This window comes from Molossus molossus, unplaced genomic scaffold, assembly GCF_014108415.1.
Source record: "Molossus molossus isolate mMolMol1 unplaced genomic scaffold, mMolMol1.p scaffold_m16_p_5, whole genome shotgun sequence".
NCBI lineage: Eukaryota > Metazoa > Chordata > Mammalia > Chiroptera > Molossidae > Molossus > Molossus molossus.
This window is the reverse complement of record NW_023425388.1, coordinates 76,783,670-76,801,352: the sequence shown is the minus strand read 5'-3', so window position 1 is coordinate 76,801,352 and position 17,683 is coordinate 76,783,670. Positions and strand designations below refer to the sequence as shown.

The following is a 17,683-nucleotide window of genomic DNA, read 5'->3' as shown; positions in this document are numbered from 1 at the left end:
CATCCATGTTGTCACAAAAGACAGTATTTCATCTTTTCTTATGGCTGAGTAGTATTCCATAGTATGTATATACCACATCTCTTTATTGGATCCTCCATCAAAGGACACTTTATTTGTCTCCATGGCTGGCCATCACTAATAATGCTGCAATGAACATAGGGATGCATGTATCTTTGCAAATATACATTTTCAAGATTTTTGGGTAGATACCCAGAAGAGGGATTGCTGGGTCATCTGATAGCTTTATTCTTAATTTTTTGAGGAACTGCCACAATGTTTTCCGTCGTGGCTGTACCAGTTCACAATCCCACCAGCAATGAGTAAGAGTTCCTTTTTCTCCACAACCAATCCAACACTTATTATTACCTGTCTTATTGATAGTAGTCATGCTAACAGGTGTAAAGTGGTATTTCAATGTAGTTTTTTAAAAAAAATTATTTTTATTAATTTGTTTTTGTTACAGATGTTTCTCCTTTTTCCCCCAATGACACCCTCTTCCCCATCCCCCTCGCCCCATCCCCAGTTTTGTTGTCTATTCCATTGGTTATGCATACATGCATATAAGTTCTGTGGTTTATCTCTCCCCCCCAACACCCCCTCTTTTGAGATTTGTCAGTCTGTACCCTACCTCTATGTCTCTGGGTCAATTTTGTTTATCAGTTTGTTTAGTTCATTATATTCCACAAATAAGTGCGATCATGTGATATTTGTCTTTCTCTGCTTGGCTTGTTCTACTTAGCATAATACTCTCCAGATACCTCCATGTCATCTCAAAGGATAAGAGATCCTTCTTTCTTATAGCTGCATAGTATTCCATTGTGTACATGTACCACAGCTTTTTTATCCATTCATCTACTGATGGACACTTGGGTTGTTTCCACATCTTAGCTATTGTAAATCAATGTAGTTTTGATTTGCATTTTCCTAATAGTGAAGTTGAGTATCTTTTCATGTATCTTTTGGCCATTTCTATGTCTTCATGGGAGAGGTCCTTGTTTGTTTGAGTTCTTTTTTTTTTTTAATCCTCACCCGAGAACATTTTTTGCATTTATTTTCAGATAGAGCAGTAGGGAGAGAGGGAGGAAGAGAGAGAGAAACATCAATGTGAGAGAGACACATTGAGTGATTGCCACCCACATGACCCCATGCGGTCAGAGACAAACTGAAACCAAGGTACGTGCCCCTATTGAGAACCAAACCTGGGACTCTCTGGTCTGCAGGTTGACACTGTAATCGCTGAGCCAAACCTGCCAGGGCTGTATGAATCTTTATATATTTTGGATATTAATCCCTTGTCAAAGCTATTGTTTGCAAATATCATCTCCTATTTGGTTGGTAGCCCTTTTGTTTTGTTGGTGGTTTCTTTTGCTGTGCAGAAGCTTTTTAGTTTGATTTAGTCTCATTTATTTATTTTTGCCTTTATTTTCTTTGTCTTTGGGGTCAAATTCACAACATGTTCTCTATGACTAAGGTCCCTACGTTTAGTACCTATGTGTTCTTCTATGTAATTTACTGTTTTAGATGTTATATTTAGGTCTTTGATCTATTTTGAATTAATTTTTGTGCATGGGGACAAACTGTAATCTAGTTTTATTTTTTTGCACGTGGCTTTCCATTTTTCCTAGCACCATTTATTGAAGAGGCTTTCTTTCCTTTATTGTATATTTTTGACTCCTTTGTCAAAAATCATTTGCCCATGTATATGTGGTTTTATTTTTGAGCTCTCAATTCTGTTCCTTGGTCTATGTGTCTGTTTTTCTGCTAATACCATGCTGGTTCGATTACCATAGCTCTGTAGTTTAATTTTAAGTTAGTTAGTATGATACCTCCTGCTTTGTTCTTTTTTCTCAGGAGCGTCTTGGCTATTTGGGTTTTTTTGTGATTCCATACAAATCTGATGATTTTTATTGTATTTCTTTAAAATATGACATTGGGATTTTGATGAGGATTGCATTAAATCTGAATAGTATTGCTTTGGCCATTTTAATTATGCTGATTCTTCCAATTTGTGGCACTGAATATCTTACTATTTCATTGTGTTTTTTTTCAATCTCTAATAATGCTTTGCAGTTTTCAGTGTATAGGTCCTTCATATCCTTTGTTAAGTTTATTCCTAGGTATTTTATTCTTTCTGTTGCAATTGCAAAAGGAATTTTTTTCATTTCTTTTTATGATGTTTCTTTTTTAGTATATAGGAAAGTGGTGAATTTTTGTACATTGATTTTGTATCCTGCAATTTTACTGTATTTGTTTACTGTTTCTATTAGTTTTTCAGTTGTCTATATACAGAATCATGTCATAATCAAAACAGTGACACTTTTACTTCTTTCTTCCTTATTTGGATGCCTTTTATTTATTTCTCTTGTCTGATTACTCTGGCTAGGACTTTCAGAACTATGTTGAATAAGAGTGGTGAGAGCAAGTATCCTTATCTTGTTCTGATTTCAGAGGAAAAGCTTTCAGTTTTTCACCACTGAATATGATTTTAGCTGAGGGTTTGTCATACGTGGCCTAAATTATGTTGAGATAATTTTCTTCTATACCCATTTTATTGAGTGCTTTAATCAGAAATGGATGTTGTATCTTATCATATGATTTTTATCCTTTGTTTTGTTACATTGATCAATTTGTGTATGTTGAGTCATCCCTATTCACCTGGAATGAACCCTACTTGATTGTGATGATTTTTATTTTTTTAAATGTATTGTTGCATTCAATTTGTTAGTATTTTGTTTAGGATTTTTCATCTGTATTCATCAGAGATATTGATCTATAGTTTTCTTTTTTAGTGTTATCTTTGCCAGGTTTTTGTATCAGGGTTATGTTGGCCTCATAAACAGTGTTAGGAAATATTGCCTCTTCTTCAGGATTTTTACACGAGTTTAAGGAGGATAGATATCAAATATTCTTCAAATGTTTAGTACAATTCACTAGTGAAGACATCTGGTCCTGGACTTTTATTTTTTTTGGGAGTTTTTGATGGTTGTTTCAATTTCCTCAGTGTTGATCAGTCTATTTAGATTGTCCAATTCTTTGATTTAGTCTAGAAAGATTGGTTATATATTTCTAGGAACCTATCCATTTTTTCTAGATTATTGAATTTAGTGGCATATAGTCTTTCACAGTATTCTCGTATGATACTTTGTATATCTGTGATGTCCATGGTAACGTCTCTTTTTTCACTTCTGATTTTGTTTATATTAGTATTTTCTCTTTTTTCCTTAGTGAGCCTGGCTAGGGGTTTGTCAATTTTTTAAATCTCTTCAAAGAACCAGCTCTTTGTGTATTAATGTTTTATATAGTCTTTTTGTTCTTTATTTCATTTAATTCTGCTCTAATTTTTATTATTCCTTTTTTTCTGCTGCATCGTGTTTCTACCAAGATTACCAAGAGAGAATGTAGACAATGACTGATCCAAATCAGACACAATCTTTATTTCAAACAGTGATGGCTTAGTGGCTTGATTAAAGATGTTAACTGACATTGAGGCTAAGCTCCCCTCACAACTCTCTTTAGAAGATTTAACAAATGTATGTCAAAATTTCTTTTAATTTGTCTATTTTTAATATCTTTCAGGTAAAATACACAGCTACTTTGATGACTTCAGTCCCAGGTATGTAGAAAATGAGTTATACATTGTGATTCCAAATTAATTAGGGAAAGTAATAAATGCTATATTGCTTAAAAGTTTGGCTCAGGGATATTGTATTTGGGTTAAAAATAAAATTAAAAGTGAGTTTTAATTACTTTTACTCCCATCTGAAAATTAAAAGCTATAGCATTATTTATTATCTGCCCTAGTTACTTACACATCCTGAGTCAATGAGAGAGTTGAGTAAAGAACAGAATGGGACTCTACCCTGTTATTTACAAAATGATCATCAATTTCAAGGGAAAATATCCTGGGTTATAATTCAGATCAGATGGTAAAAATGTAATCTAATTATATATAAAATGACGTGGCCCTTAAGAATCCAGGGTAAAAAGAAATCTGACAATACTTAATACAATTTAAGGTATGTTTACACACATAAATTGACTAGGATGTTTTGTGGTATGCTGTTTTTTTGTTACAGATGTTTCTCTCCCTCCGCCCCGCCAATTGAGACCCTCCTCCCACTTTACACTCCTCCCTCCACCAGCATTATTGTTTATGTCCTTGTTTACACATACATGCGTACAAGTTCTGTGGTTATCTCTTCCCTCCCTTACAATCTACCTCTTCTGAGGTTTGTCAGTCTGCACCCCACTTCCATGACTCTGGGTCTATTTTGTTCTTCAGTTTGTTTTGTTCATTATATTCCACAAATAAGTGAGATCATGTGATATTTGTCTTTCTCTGATTGGCTTGTTTCACTTAGGATAATACTTTCTAGGTCCCTCCATGTCGTCTCAAAGGATAAGAGATCTTTCTTTATTATAGCTGCATAATATTCCATTATGTATATGTATCACCGCTTTTTTATCCACTCATCTACTGATGGATACTTGGGCTGTTTCCAGATTTTAGTGACTGTAAACAGTGCTGCTATGAACATAGGGGTACATATATTCTTTCTGATTGGTGTTTCAGGCTTCTTAGGATATATTCCTAGAAGTGGGATCACTGGATCAAATGGCAGTTCAATTTTTAATTTTTTGAGGAAACACCATATTATTTTCCACAGTGGCTGCACCAGTCTGCATTCCCACCAGCAGTGTACTAGACTCCCCTTTTCTCCACACCCTGCCCAGCGCTTGTTTGATGATTTCTTTTTCTTTTTTTTTTTTTATCCTCACCCAAGGACATTTTTCCATTTTTTGTTCAGGTAGAGTGGGAGGGAGAGAGAGGAACAGAGAGAGAGAGAGAAACATCGATGTGAAAGGAACACATCGAGTGGCTGCCACCCGCACAACCGACCAGGGCCGGGGACAAACTGCAACCGAGGCACGCGCCCTTAGTGGGAACTGAACCCGGGTCTCTCAGGACCACAGGCCGACGCTCTAACCGCTGAACCAAACCGGCCGGGGCTGATGATTTCTTGATGGCAGCCATTCTGGCAGGTGTGAGGTGATACCTCATGGTTATTTTAATTTGCATTTCTCTGATGCTTAGTGACATTAAGCATTTTTTCATATGTCTCTTGGCCATTTGTATGTCCTTTTTGGAGACTTGTCTCTTTAGGTCCTCTGCCCATTTTTAGTTGGGTTCTTTGTCTTCTTTTTATTGAGTGTATGAGTACTCTATATATTTTGGAAATTAACCCCTTATCTAATGTATTGTTGGCAGTTTGGTCTCCCATATAGTGGTCCCCTTTCCATTTTGATGGTTGTATCTTTTGCTGTGCAGAAGCTTTTTAGTTTGATGTAGTCCCATGTGTTCATTTTTTCCTTTGTTTCTATTGCCTTAGGTGATGTATCAGTGAAAATTCTGCTGCGTGTGATGTCTGAAATTTTGTTGCCTGTCTTTTCTTCTAGGATTTTTATGGATTCATTGGTCACATTTAAGTCTTTTATCCATTTTGAGTTTATTCTTGTGTATGGTATAAGTTGGTGGTCTAGTTTCATTTTTTTTTTTTGCATGTAGCTGTCCAATTTTCGCAGCACCATTTATTAAAGAGGCTGTCTTTACTCCACTGTATGTTCTTGCCACCTTTGTCAAATATTAATTGTGCATAATTACTTGGGTCAATTTCTGGGTTCTCTGTTCTGTTCCATTGATCTATGTGCCTGTTCTTGTGCCAGTACCAGGCTGTTTTAAAGGGTAATGTCAATCACTAGAGAAATGGATCAGTCAACTCTAAAATAATATGCATTTATAACTTACTCTCTTTAATACTTATTGAGCTAGTTACAGAGAAATTGTATAACATGATACTTTTTTATAAAATATTTACGGTGTGAGTTATAGTAAAGAAGTTTCATTTTTTTAGACAGTATATTCTGACCCAAATATATCATTATATTGGAGATTCTCCTTGGGGTTTTAAAAAAATCTAAATATAGAGAATTTCCTTGAGGACTCTTTAAGACTTTTCTGAAATGGTAGACTGAAAGGCTGAAAGGTCTTTCAAAAACACAGAGCTTTCTCACTAGGTAGGATAAGATTATAAACTTTTTGTCGACCTCTAAAAGGTCTTTTTTCCCCCTTCTTCTTTATCTCTGGCAGATTCAGGATCTATGCTGCAGGCAGATTCACACACACACACACACGCACACACGCACACACATTCATTTTTATGAGTACGTACTGTTAACCTTGGATTCTATCATGAGATAATTTTCAAGTCATTAGCTCAAATCAGGAGCAATTTGCTGACTTGGTTACAACAATGTAACAAAGAAAATCCTATGTAGCTTGTATAAATTAATCTGATGATTGATTTGATACTTGGCATTTGAGGGCAATTAAGATGCAATATGATAGAAAGTCTTGTGATTTTATCATTTTGCTAAAGACGAGGTTGGTAGTTTGGAGATGAGGATGGTAAGAATCAGAAGGGAAAATTGGTAAAACACCTATCGTAAAGCAAGCAGGCTCTTAGCTGTAGGACAAATGCAGAAAAGAGGCTGGTCCTTTTATAACATTCATCCATTTAATAACATTCATTCATTCAATAACATTCAACAAATAAGAACTTTGCTAGACAATGGACATACAAAGATAAAAAGATGAAGATTCCCTCAAGGATTAATACTCAATCTATTGTAATGAATTTCCATTTTGGCAAAATTTGATTATAAAGTGTAGCTTTTATCTATAAAAATCGGTTGGCATGTTTATTCACACATTTATGTATATACTGTACAAATTGTCTATTTCTGACTATGTACTCTAGGAACCAAAATTACTCATGGCTTCAAATAGCACTTACACACTCATGGAGCCCCGAACATATATCTGCCTATTCAAATATCTATTAAGCAAATCAGGTTAACACTTACCCCTAAGCTTGCTGTTTCCTCAATCTGAGAACTTTCTAGCCCCTTAAAATAGCTTTATTTAGTTTTGTAGAAATATCCTTCATTTTCAGTTGGATATTGGAACCCTACATTTATATCATAGAATTTGGAAACTGAAAAAAAAATAGGGATTGAATAATTTAATATCCTTGATTTATAAATAAGAAAATACAACTCAGAGAATTTATGCCCAAGGTCACCCAGGCAGAAGTAATTATAGCTTTAAAAATTAAATTGAATTGAATTGAATTATTGAATCTACTTAGATAATAATATACTGAGACATTGTAATAAGGACTTAACAGTAAAATAATAATAAAATATAAATAACAACTTTAAAATATAAACTAGAGAAAATATAAGTGAAAGTAGAAAATTTGGACCCTAGTACAAGACAATGTTATTTTACGATTTGAAGTGTCATTAAATGTGCTTATTGGTTACAGCATTATTTCAGACATGTTCTGAGCAATGGAGAATCTGATCTGACCCAAAACTCAGAGGTGCACTGGCCTCTAAGATATCATGCATTTATTTTTAATAGTAATTAATTTTCCATATAAACACTACCAAACATTTGTGCTTGAAGTTTATTAGATATCTGCAATAGGCTGAAGCTATTTGGCATCGATAAATAAAATACATAGGTATATATATTTTTAATTTGTTAGGCAACTGCTTCTGAATAATGTCTTATTTGAGATGATTAATCATTTGAGACGTGCCTGTAGACACAGGGCAATACATTATAAATCACATCTTATTTTCATTCATAATAAATGAAATGATGTTCATTTTTCGGACATGATTTATCATTTGAAGATTGTATCAGCTATATGTGTGGGCTAGGAAAATAGATGGATTGTCTTATTAAAAATTCTTCAACTTTTGGTATTATATTCTCTGCATAGCCAGAGAAAATCCATTAGTAGTGTGTCCTCTGTGTCCCAGTATTAAGCTATATTGAATTACTGATGGAAAGAAAGGTTATGAATGAGTTGCTTTTATAAGATAAACAAAATACATCCCAGCATCTGGACTTTTCAAACCATTTAATCCAGGTATCATTTGATCTGTAATTTTTTAAAAGGACATCTATTTGCTATTTACATATACTGTGTCTTCTTTCAGAAGCATGGTGAGTAATATAGGCGTTATCCCTTGAGATAAGAGTTCTTTTTTCTTTTGATGCAGTTCCCTCCAGCTCTCGGTGATATGTAATCTCAAAGTTAAAGCAGTTGCTACTATTTTATGAAATGTCACTCTCACTGCCTGATAGATCTCTGTTCCCAGACCGCTATTGTGAAAGCTGGTCAGCAGGGCCATCTTTGCTGTCTGGTGACAACAGTGGGATGTCTGCCGCAATCCTAATGGGATTACTCAGATGAGGCTGTAAGGAAACTTAATCAAACATGAAGAGCAGATAGGATTCAGGCCTTTAGGATCAGACTCACATTATAATCCGAGCACTGCCAGCTACTGTCTGTGTGTCTTTGGACAATTTATTTCTTTGAGCTGCAAACCCCTTACGCACACGGTGGGGATAAAACAAAATGCATCTGAGGGTTCAGTGAAAGAAAGACTTTCATAATTAGTAGTTACTGCTGATACTACACATAAGGTTAGGGAAAATACATTAATCTTTTTGAATCAGACTTCCTACCTGTAGAGTGGGGAATGATAACAGCATTTGGGAGAATTTCCCTGAGTCAGTGATATAATGTATGTAACACAGCACAGCATCTGGATGTAATAGGCAATCAATCATTTTATTGCATCTGCCAATATTTCTTTGGCCTTTTATTTATTTTTTAAACAACACTGTCAATGAATATTTATTTAGTAAACATAGCTTTATATGAAACTCAGAGTGAACATCTGGGAAAGTAAACAGGTAGTAGTACAATGTATAGTTAAGAACACAGATAACCTAGGTTCTAATCCCATCTCTGCCACTTACTACTCATGACCTTCAGCAAATATATGGCCTCTCTGTGCCTTAGATTCCATACCTTTAAAATAGGGATGCTATCATGACTATTTTGTCCGATTGTTATAAGGATTAAATAAATGAATATATAAAATACGCTTCAAGTAGCATCTGACAAACAGTAAGTGCTAAATAAGTACTTGCTATCATTATTCCCTGAGAGAAGATCCAAAAAGTAACTTTTCAAATGTATACACACACACAGATGCAGGCATGCTTGCACACTTGTATTCACTAACTCGGACATAACCACATCTACCTTGGTTGGCCAAGGCAGAACAAGAACAATAGTTTACCAAATATCAAATTTAACTGAGAAATTAGTTAAGAACTGTGTGTAAAATGGATTCTAATTAAATAAATTATTTTTTCTTATTATAGGGAGAATGAGTATTATGTTGAAGACATACCAATTTATGGTAACTTAGATAATGTGGTCCCAGGTAAGTTTTCTTTTTCCAGAAATTAATTTACCTATAAATTAATACACCCCTCCCCACTTAATTCGGCAAAGAATCTGATGTGGCTTATTTTTGGTCACAATCACATTTAAGTATCCCAATGATAACCATAAATTCAAGTATGTTTAGCATATTATTTCATATGTGTTTACAAAGCCACACTCTAAATTGCATTGCAATGCTCGGTGTAAATTAACATCCTGTTTTCTGTATGTTCTCCATTTCACTCTGGTAGTAGTGAGAATACAGGAAGACTCTGTTACCATGATTTTTGACAGACAGAATTCTAGGAAATGCTATTCCTAGAACAGAAAATGGCCCACCCAGGGAAACAGTACTTTATGCACCATATACAAAAGCAAATTTACATACAGTGAAATATCTGAAATAATAAATATGTTTTCTGGTTTCCCTTGTTTTAACTCATTCTTTGCAAGTAAAGAACCTGGGGCTATTTTGACTGCAAGTGGGGCTAGAGAAGAGCTGACTCGTCACTGAGTGGGTTGTCTGTTTTTGTTACGTAAACACTCATCAGATCCCAGCATCCTTTATTACTGGAAACATCCCAACCACTCCAAAACAAAGCACCTCAAATTCCTCAAAACAGACAACTGTGATCTGACCCCAGAGCTCCGAAAAGAGAAGCCAAGAGGGTGATGCTGGCGTTTAAACCCATCCTTGTCCAGCAAGCACTTCACTAATCCAGACAGGAGAACTGGGGCTTCACTCCTGTGGATCTCTGAGCAGCAAACACAGAGATTTCCAGGAATGGATTCCATTGATCTGAATTTCTGTATATCAAAACACAAATTCTCATAAAGCTAGGAATGTGAGATTTACAGGATTTGGGGATTTATATAGTTGTTGTCTCTCCTCCATTATAAAGTGCCCTCTCTCTAATCTCTGTGCTCTTGGGAATCAGAACTGTTTTTCAGTAATGAACTATTAAAATGAATTTGCCCTCTTGTTTCACTTTGCAGAACCATGGTGCTCCCCTATACTAGTTGAGGACTTCATTTCTTATGTATTCTGGTTGCTTGAAGCCACCGTATCTATGATTTCCTTATTGAAGTGAGCACAGGGTCAACCCATGGGTTCTGATTTAGGAGGTCCAGTATAGGGCCCAGGACTCTGCTATTTAATAAAACTCCCAGGTGATTCTAATGCATGTTTTTTAAGAACTATGCTTTGAGAAGTATCACTCTGTGGACCCTTTCTTTGTGTTGCTTTCAGAAAGGGCTGAATAATTGTGAGGTACCTTGTATTACAGTAAATATATATTTTTTCTGTGGGGTCAAATTTGGGCAGTCCACATTTCTGCCACATTACTGGCCATCCTAGCAGTCACTAACTTTCTTTCCTCTCCTTTTAAAATAGGTGTGTCTGGGGTAAGACAGGCATGAATGATTCACTAAGCGTGTGCCCGCAGGGTGAAAGGAATGCAGGTCTGCTGGCTGGTGGATACCGCGCAGACACTCCCAGTCTTAGAGCCAGCATTAGACAGCCCACCTCCAGAACAGCCTGGCTGAACTGGCCCATCAATGACTTATGGAACAAAAATCGTAATCTAAATCCTATTTTTCGAAAATAGGATGAATGCCTCTGAGTAAAACTTCTTACTCATGGAAAACTACAAATTGTAATAATCAACACAGGTGTGCTGTGCATTTGCCACCGTACATCATTGCAATCATACTTAAATAGAAGAGAACACAGGCCAAAATTTAACATGGGATCTCTGTAACATCTAAATGGTAGTTGGAGACTGTCAAGGCCTATAATGGTATTTTAAAAAATGACTAGGATCTAGTCCTTATCCCAAGTGACCTCCTTTTGTCTTATTGTTAATGCTGTGGGGTAAAAGATGTCACTATCTGACCTACAGAGAACAGTTAGTGCTTTCTTACCTCTTTGCATCTTCCTCAAAAAGACAAGTTAAATGATTCTTGGGGATTTCACATTTACAGCTAAATGTCATTTGGGTCATGTATTTTCACTTGTGCCAGCATATTTTTTTTCCATTGTCAATCATAATCTTTTCAACTCCCAAGAACCAATGGATGAAAACTGCTATGAACAAATGAAAGCTCGACCAGAGAGGTCTGGGAATGAACTGCAAGGAGCTACCCTAACTGCACAGGTAAGTTGTTTTCTGTATCAAGGGTCAAGTTTAGTCTAGACCACAGCACAGCTGCAGGTCTCAAGAGCGGAAAAGGAGCATATTCTGATGCACAACTAAAGCAGCTGTTAGAAATTTTGCAGTTTGAATGTGTCAAGTTCTGGGACCTGAGCTCTAAAGGGAAACTCAATGGCAAGTAAACACTACTCAGACCCACAATCAAAGAGTCAAAATTATGTACAATTACAAAGGCAATAGATTTGAATGGAAAAGTAGATTTTCTTCCTAAAAAGTCAATTAAACTTTTTCTTTCAGATTAAAAAAAAATTTTGTGTGTCACAAAGATAAATATAATAGTTGACACATGTATAAGGCTCACAAGACCTAGATGTTGGGAATTTATGGGGCGGAAAAAGAGACAGAAGAGACTTTCAGGTAAAAGGTAAATTATCTGGATATAAAAGACCATAGTTTTGTCCTGACTGGTGTGGCTCAGTTGGTTGGGCATTATCCAGTGCACCAAAAGTTGCCAGTTCGATTCCGGGTCAGGGCACATGCCCAGGTTGTGGCTCCATCCCCAGCAGGGGGCATGCAGGAGGCGGCCAATTGATGTTCTACTCTCACAATGATGTTTCCCTCTCTGCCCCTCTCAAAAATATTAAAAACAAATAAATAAAAAAAACCATATTCTATTCCATAAGGCAAATGAGTGTAAATTTTAATACAAGTCCTACCTATGGCTGTGGTCTTATGGCAAGAAATTTATTTACAAAAGCTTAATTGGGGATACGCAGGGCAACAGCTTAAGCAAAAACATAAAGAAACCGTAGAAAAAATGGATAGTTTCTCTTTTCCTACCACAATCAGTTCAACCTCCTCAGACAGAGTCCTGAGTTCATCCAAAGTCTTTCACAGTTGTCAGCCTACATGCTGCTGAAGTATAAATTTGTTAAGAGTCCTTATTCCTTCTCCTGGATCCTGTTTCTTCAATGGTGTGCAGTCTTGTGACTGCCTAGAAACAGCCATCAGGCCAGTATGTCCTGCAGCTGGGATGCCAGGCCTTGTCTTAGGTGTTCGAGGCGTTTCTTCTTCGATTTCTGTGAGGGAGGCAGCACTATTATTCGCAGTTGGCAGTCTTGAAAAGGATGAAAAGCCTGCCCAGAGCACTCAGGTGCTAGGTGGGGAGATGGAATCTAAACTCAGTCCTGTCTAACAGAACATATTCTCCTTTCAAAGATGGGTCACATCTTGGAAACGTCCCAGCGAGGTAGAATCTTTTTCTTTTTCTTTTGTTAATGTGAATTCCCTACACAATCCAAATTCTTGAAATTTAAGAAACCAAGATGTGGTAAAGTTTAAGCAAATGAAAGTCGCCCTCTGATGGGCAAATCTGTCATTTGATGTTGAATTAACTGTAAAATGTATTTCTAGATAGATGTGAAAAACTGCATGTTATACTATGACCTGAACAAAAAGAAAACCTCTAAAAGGTTAAAATATAACCACACCATCTGAAGTGTAGAGATTCACAGCGCCTCACCTGTGAAAGGACTGAGAATTGGGATAGAGGTTGCTATTTAATACATATAAATCGAACAAGCCTCCTTTATTTGAGCTGCATCTGTTTTTACTAAAGTGGAAATTGTGCAAAGCCTTAAAATGTCTTAAAAAGTCTGCTATTTTATAAATCATAGAATTAAATTAGATATTCTAAGGAGATTAGTCTTTATTCTATTACACCCTTCTTACAAATTTAGTTTCACAAATTAGAAGTGATTTATATTTGCTCAATTCCATTTCATTAGAATAATTATTATAATAAAAAACACTGCCCAGTCAGTTTGTTACGACAATACTTACTTTGTTACTATTGTCAATTACAAAAGCGTAAGGAATCTACAATATTATGCATAAAGCTTGATGGATGAAGGGTTTGTTGGAAAAATAGAAATAAGTTCCTTGCCTTTTGAAAATCATGTGTACACTTCAGAACTTGTAATTTCAGTATCTCAATTTCCTATTAACTAGGAAGAGTTACCAGGAAACCTAACAAGAAAATGAGTCCACAGGAATTCTCTTATCCTAAAATAATTTGAGGGACACAAGTGTGAGCTTGCTCCTCTCTCTTACCTTCATGTCAAAATCTGTCGTCAATCTCTGCTTCCCCCCCATGTCAGAAGCACCCTTCTCCATTCCAAAGTCAATACTACTACTTATGCTCTTGACCATTTCTCCTTTTTTTTTTTTTCAAGATCTTGCACATTAAACTACTTGTCTCCATTTTTCACTTTTTAAAAATATTTTTTCTTTATTGGTTTTAGAGAAAGAGGAAGGGAGAGGGAGAGACAGAAACATCAATGAGAAAGAAACATCGATTGGCTCCCTCCTACATGACCCCCACTGGGGATTTGGCTCACAACCTGGGCATGTGCCCTGACTGGGACTCAAACTGGCAACTTCTTGGCACATGGGTCAATGCTCAATCACTGAGCCACAACAGTCAGGCCATTTTTCACTTTTTAAAAATGAAGTATTACTACTTACTTACCAATACATACAAATCACCCCAATATTTAAAAACAAAACAACAAAACTTGACTTCAACTTATCTCTCTGACTCCTAAATTGATTCTTACTTTCCTCTCCTGTTTCCATTTCTTTCCATAGATACCATTCTTTTACCTCCGGCTATGTATCTTCCACCCATGCACTCAACTGAAATAGCATTCTGGAAATCACAAGTAACTGTGCCATGTACAATTTGTGGTTCTGTCTCAGGATCACAGTTTTTGAACTCTGCAGCACTTGATCAAGTTGACCGGTTGTTGACCAGACATACATTATTGGTAATGCTTTAAACTATCAACACAGAAGCCCAATTCAAACCACTTTAGCATAAGAGAAAAATCACTGGCTCACATGATAGGGAGCTGTAAGGGGATATTTTGTTTCTGAGATGACTGAATATGAGGGTTCTCTTTGTTTCTCCTTCCTCCCTGCTCCTCACAGACTCTTCCACTGGGGCTGGGCAAGCCACTGAGAAACCAAAATTTTCTTCCTCCCAACTCCAGGAAACAACACGTTTTATATTCCTGCATCTGTACATCAATCCCAAACATACCATATAATTGGCTCTGCTGAAACCACATGTCATCTATTCTTGGGACAACTTCTGTTGCCAGGGGGGTAGATGGTGTGATTGGTCCCAGTCTAGGTCACATGCTTAGTCCCGTGCTGGGCTTGGAGTACAGCACTACAATCCAGGACCAGGTAAGGGGGAGGAATTTTCCAAAGGAAAATGAAGAACTGTCCACTTTGCCTGCAACACAGAGTTTATGCAGGAGAGTAGTAGAAATAAAAATTTAAAAAGTGGTATAGTATCAAGCATGGAAAACATTGTCATGATGGAATGCCACAATACAAAGTTCAGAACCCAGGCTATAGGCTAGAATTTTGGAGACAGGATGGTAAAAATATAAAAGCTGTGTCTTAGGAAGATAATTTGAATGTAGTACATGAGCTAACCAGCAGAGGGAAGAGACTAGAGCAAGGATCCTGGTTAGGCAGCTATTGCAATTTTCTATACATGATTATTTTAGGAATAAAAAGTCAGACAAAAATACCAGAGAAATTGCAAATAGAACCATCTCTTCTGCCTGGTAGCAAACACAATGCATGTAACTCTTAGCATGAAAATAAGTGCAATAGGGAGATGCTTACTGATTCATTAGGGTTTGTTTTTTTTGTTTTTTTTTTTAATTTATTTTTTCTTTATTGATTTTAGAGAGAGAGGAGGGGAGGGGGAAAGAGAGAGAGAAACATCGATGAGAGAGAACATCTATTAGTTGCCCCCTGCACACCCACTGCTGGGGATCAGGCCCACAGCCTGGGCATATGCCCTGACTTAGAATTGAACTGGCAACCTCTTGGTGCATGGGTTGACACTCAACCACTGAGCCAACCAGCTGGGCATTAGGGGTTTATTTAATCCAATGTCACTTCCTTCCCCTTGTCCTCACGAGCTGATATAATTTGAGCCTACTTGTAAAGTTAAATCCTTAATACAGAAATTTTTGGGTTTTTTTTCAATGCCTATCCTAAAGGTTTGGCCTATAAATTCTAATAAGTATAATCCCATACACTTTACTTTTGGACAATGGTTATAGATTCTATGTATATTATTTCTATACTCATAACACTGTGATTTGGATACTTTCTGTTTATAAGAAAGAAATTGAAACTCAATAGTTTTTAAAATCAGCCCAAGGTCCTGTGATTAGTACATTACAGAGCTAGAATTCAATCCTCAGCTTTCCAACACCAAATTCAAGGTCTTGCCTTTAAGCCTATTGCTTCTCCAAATTTCCCTAATCTCTAGTTCTTACTATTCTATTATTGACTCAGCTCTAGGCCAGAGAGGACTACCTGGCCCTCTTAGATGCAAATAAATATCTCTAATACCAACCTAAAATGAGCTGAAAGAGGATCTAGGGATAGGCAGACAAGAAGAAAATAATAGAGAATGGTGGGAATGTAATTCTTGCCAAATACCAGTCATAAAAGTGGACACTGTTATTTTTATGCTTGTGAATCTCAAAAATGTAGAAAAGTTGGAGACTTTTGTGGATACCATTAAATACCTAATTATTAAACATGTAAAGTAGACCTTGTGATTTGTTAAATTCCTTCCTATCACGTTCAAACTGGGGTATTGTTCCTTGGTAAGAGCAGCATAAGGCAAGCACTCCCTAAGGTAAAGGAAGGGGAAAAGCAGGTAAGAGTCCATCTAAAATATACACATATATTTTGACCATAAGGAAGAAAAAAAACTACACACACAAAAAGTTTATGTAGACACTGTTTTTCACTAAAATATCTTGCATTGACTATTGCTTTTTTTTTTTTTTTTAATTATCATTGTGACAAATCTGGCAAAACCAGGTAGCTAAAGCCCGGAAAACAAGCTTGCTTGTCACAGGACTCAAAACTTCCTAGAAGTTATCAAAGTGAAAAAATTGGCTAACAGTGAAAAATTAACATGTCTTTCTTTCTTTTTAGGCAACTGAGATGTGTTATGCCTCGCTGAATCACAACTGTAAGGGGAAGCGTGGAAAGCCCAGGAAACAAAACGCTTATTTGTCAGACAAGAGTGAAGATGAGCCCTCATGTGGAATGAACACCAGCTTTTCTACGACTTCTCTGGTAGACAGCTTCCCACCTGAGAACCAGGCAATGGAGGAAAACATTCATGATGATCCCATAAGACTGTTTGGATTGATTCGTGCTAAGACAGAACCTATAAGCTAGCGTGACTATGATTTGGCTCTTGTTGAAGAAGATTGTGAAAGAAAGCAAGATCCCTCTATGACACAGTGTGATATGGCAGGGTGGCCATCCCATCCTTTGTTGGTAGGACAGTGGTTTACCTCTTATTCAGAACTTACGTTCCTGCACACTGAATGCAACGTCAAGAAAATTAGTTGTTTGAATTAGTTATTTGAATTCACTTTAAAAATGTCTAACAGTAAAGTGTAAAGCAGAATCAGGTTTGCAAATTGAGCTTGATGACATCACAACTTCACCAACAATGCTTAATACTCCATGAAATAAAACCAAAAAAAAATATTTTAAGCATTACTTGTGCTCTGGAATACACTGGAAGAATAAAAGTCAATTTTAAAAAATTTCCCTTTTCTAACCAAGGGGAAACACTCATAACTGGAAGAAATTAATTTAAAACAAATGTTTATTGAATCTATTGGGGTGACATTGGTTAATAAAATTACATAGGTTTCAGGTGTATAATTTTATAATACATGATCTGTATATTGTATTGTGTGCTCACCACCCAAGTCAAGTCTCCATCCATCACCATTTATCCTCCCTTTACCCTCTTCTACCTCTCCCAAACCCTTTCCCTCAGGTAATCAACATATTGTTGTCTGTGTTTATGAGGGGCTTTTTGTTTGGTTAATTCTTTCACTGTTTTCTCCCAAGCCCACCAACACCCCCATCCCCTCTAACAGCTCTCAGTCTGTTTTCTGTATCAATAGGTCTGTTTCTATTTTGTTCATAAGATTCCACATATAAATGAAATCATGTGGTATTTGTCTCTCTCTGACTGGCTTATTTTGCTTGGCATAATAGTCTCCAGGTCTACCCATGCTGTCA

At 36.4% G+C, this 17,683-nt stretch overlaps 1 protein-coding gene across 1 annotated transcript in view; it reads left to right on the top strand.

The window, feature by feature from the left end:
- LOC118617872 (T-cell receptor-associated transmembrane adapter 1) overlaps positions 1-17,296 on the top strand; it is a 40,864-nt gene extending 23,568 nt beyond the window's left edge. The window contains exons 3-6 of the mRNA XM_036243906.1: positions 3,577-3,613; positions 9,314-9,375; positions 11,445-11,533; positions 16,571-17,296. Coding sequence (XP_036099799.1) covers positions 3,577-3,613; positions 9,314-9,375; positions 11,445-11,533; positions 16,571-16,819 — 437 coding nt within the window. The 3' untranslated portion in view covers positions 16,820-17,296. The remainder of the gene's footprint in view (positions 1-3,576; positions 3,614-9,313; positions 9,376-11,444; positions 11,534-16,570) is intronic.
- The last annotated feature ends 387 nt before the right edge of the window (positions 17,297-17,683 follow it).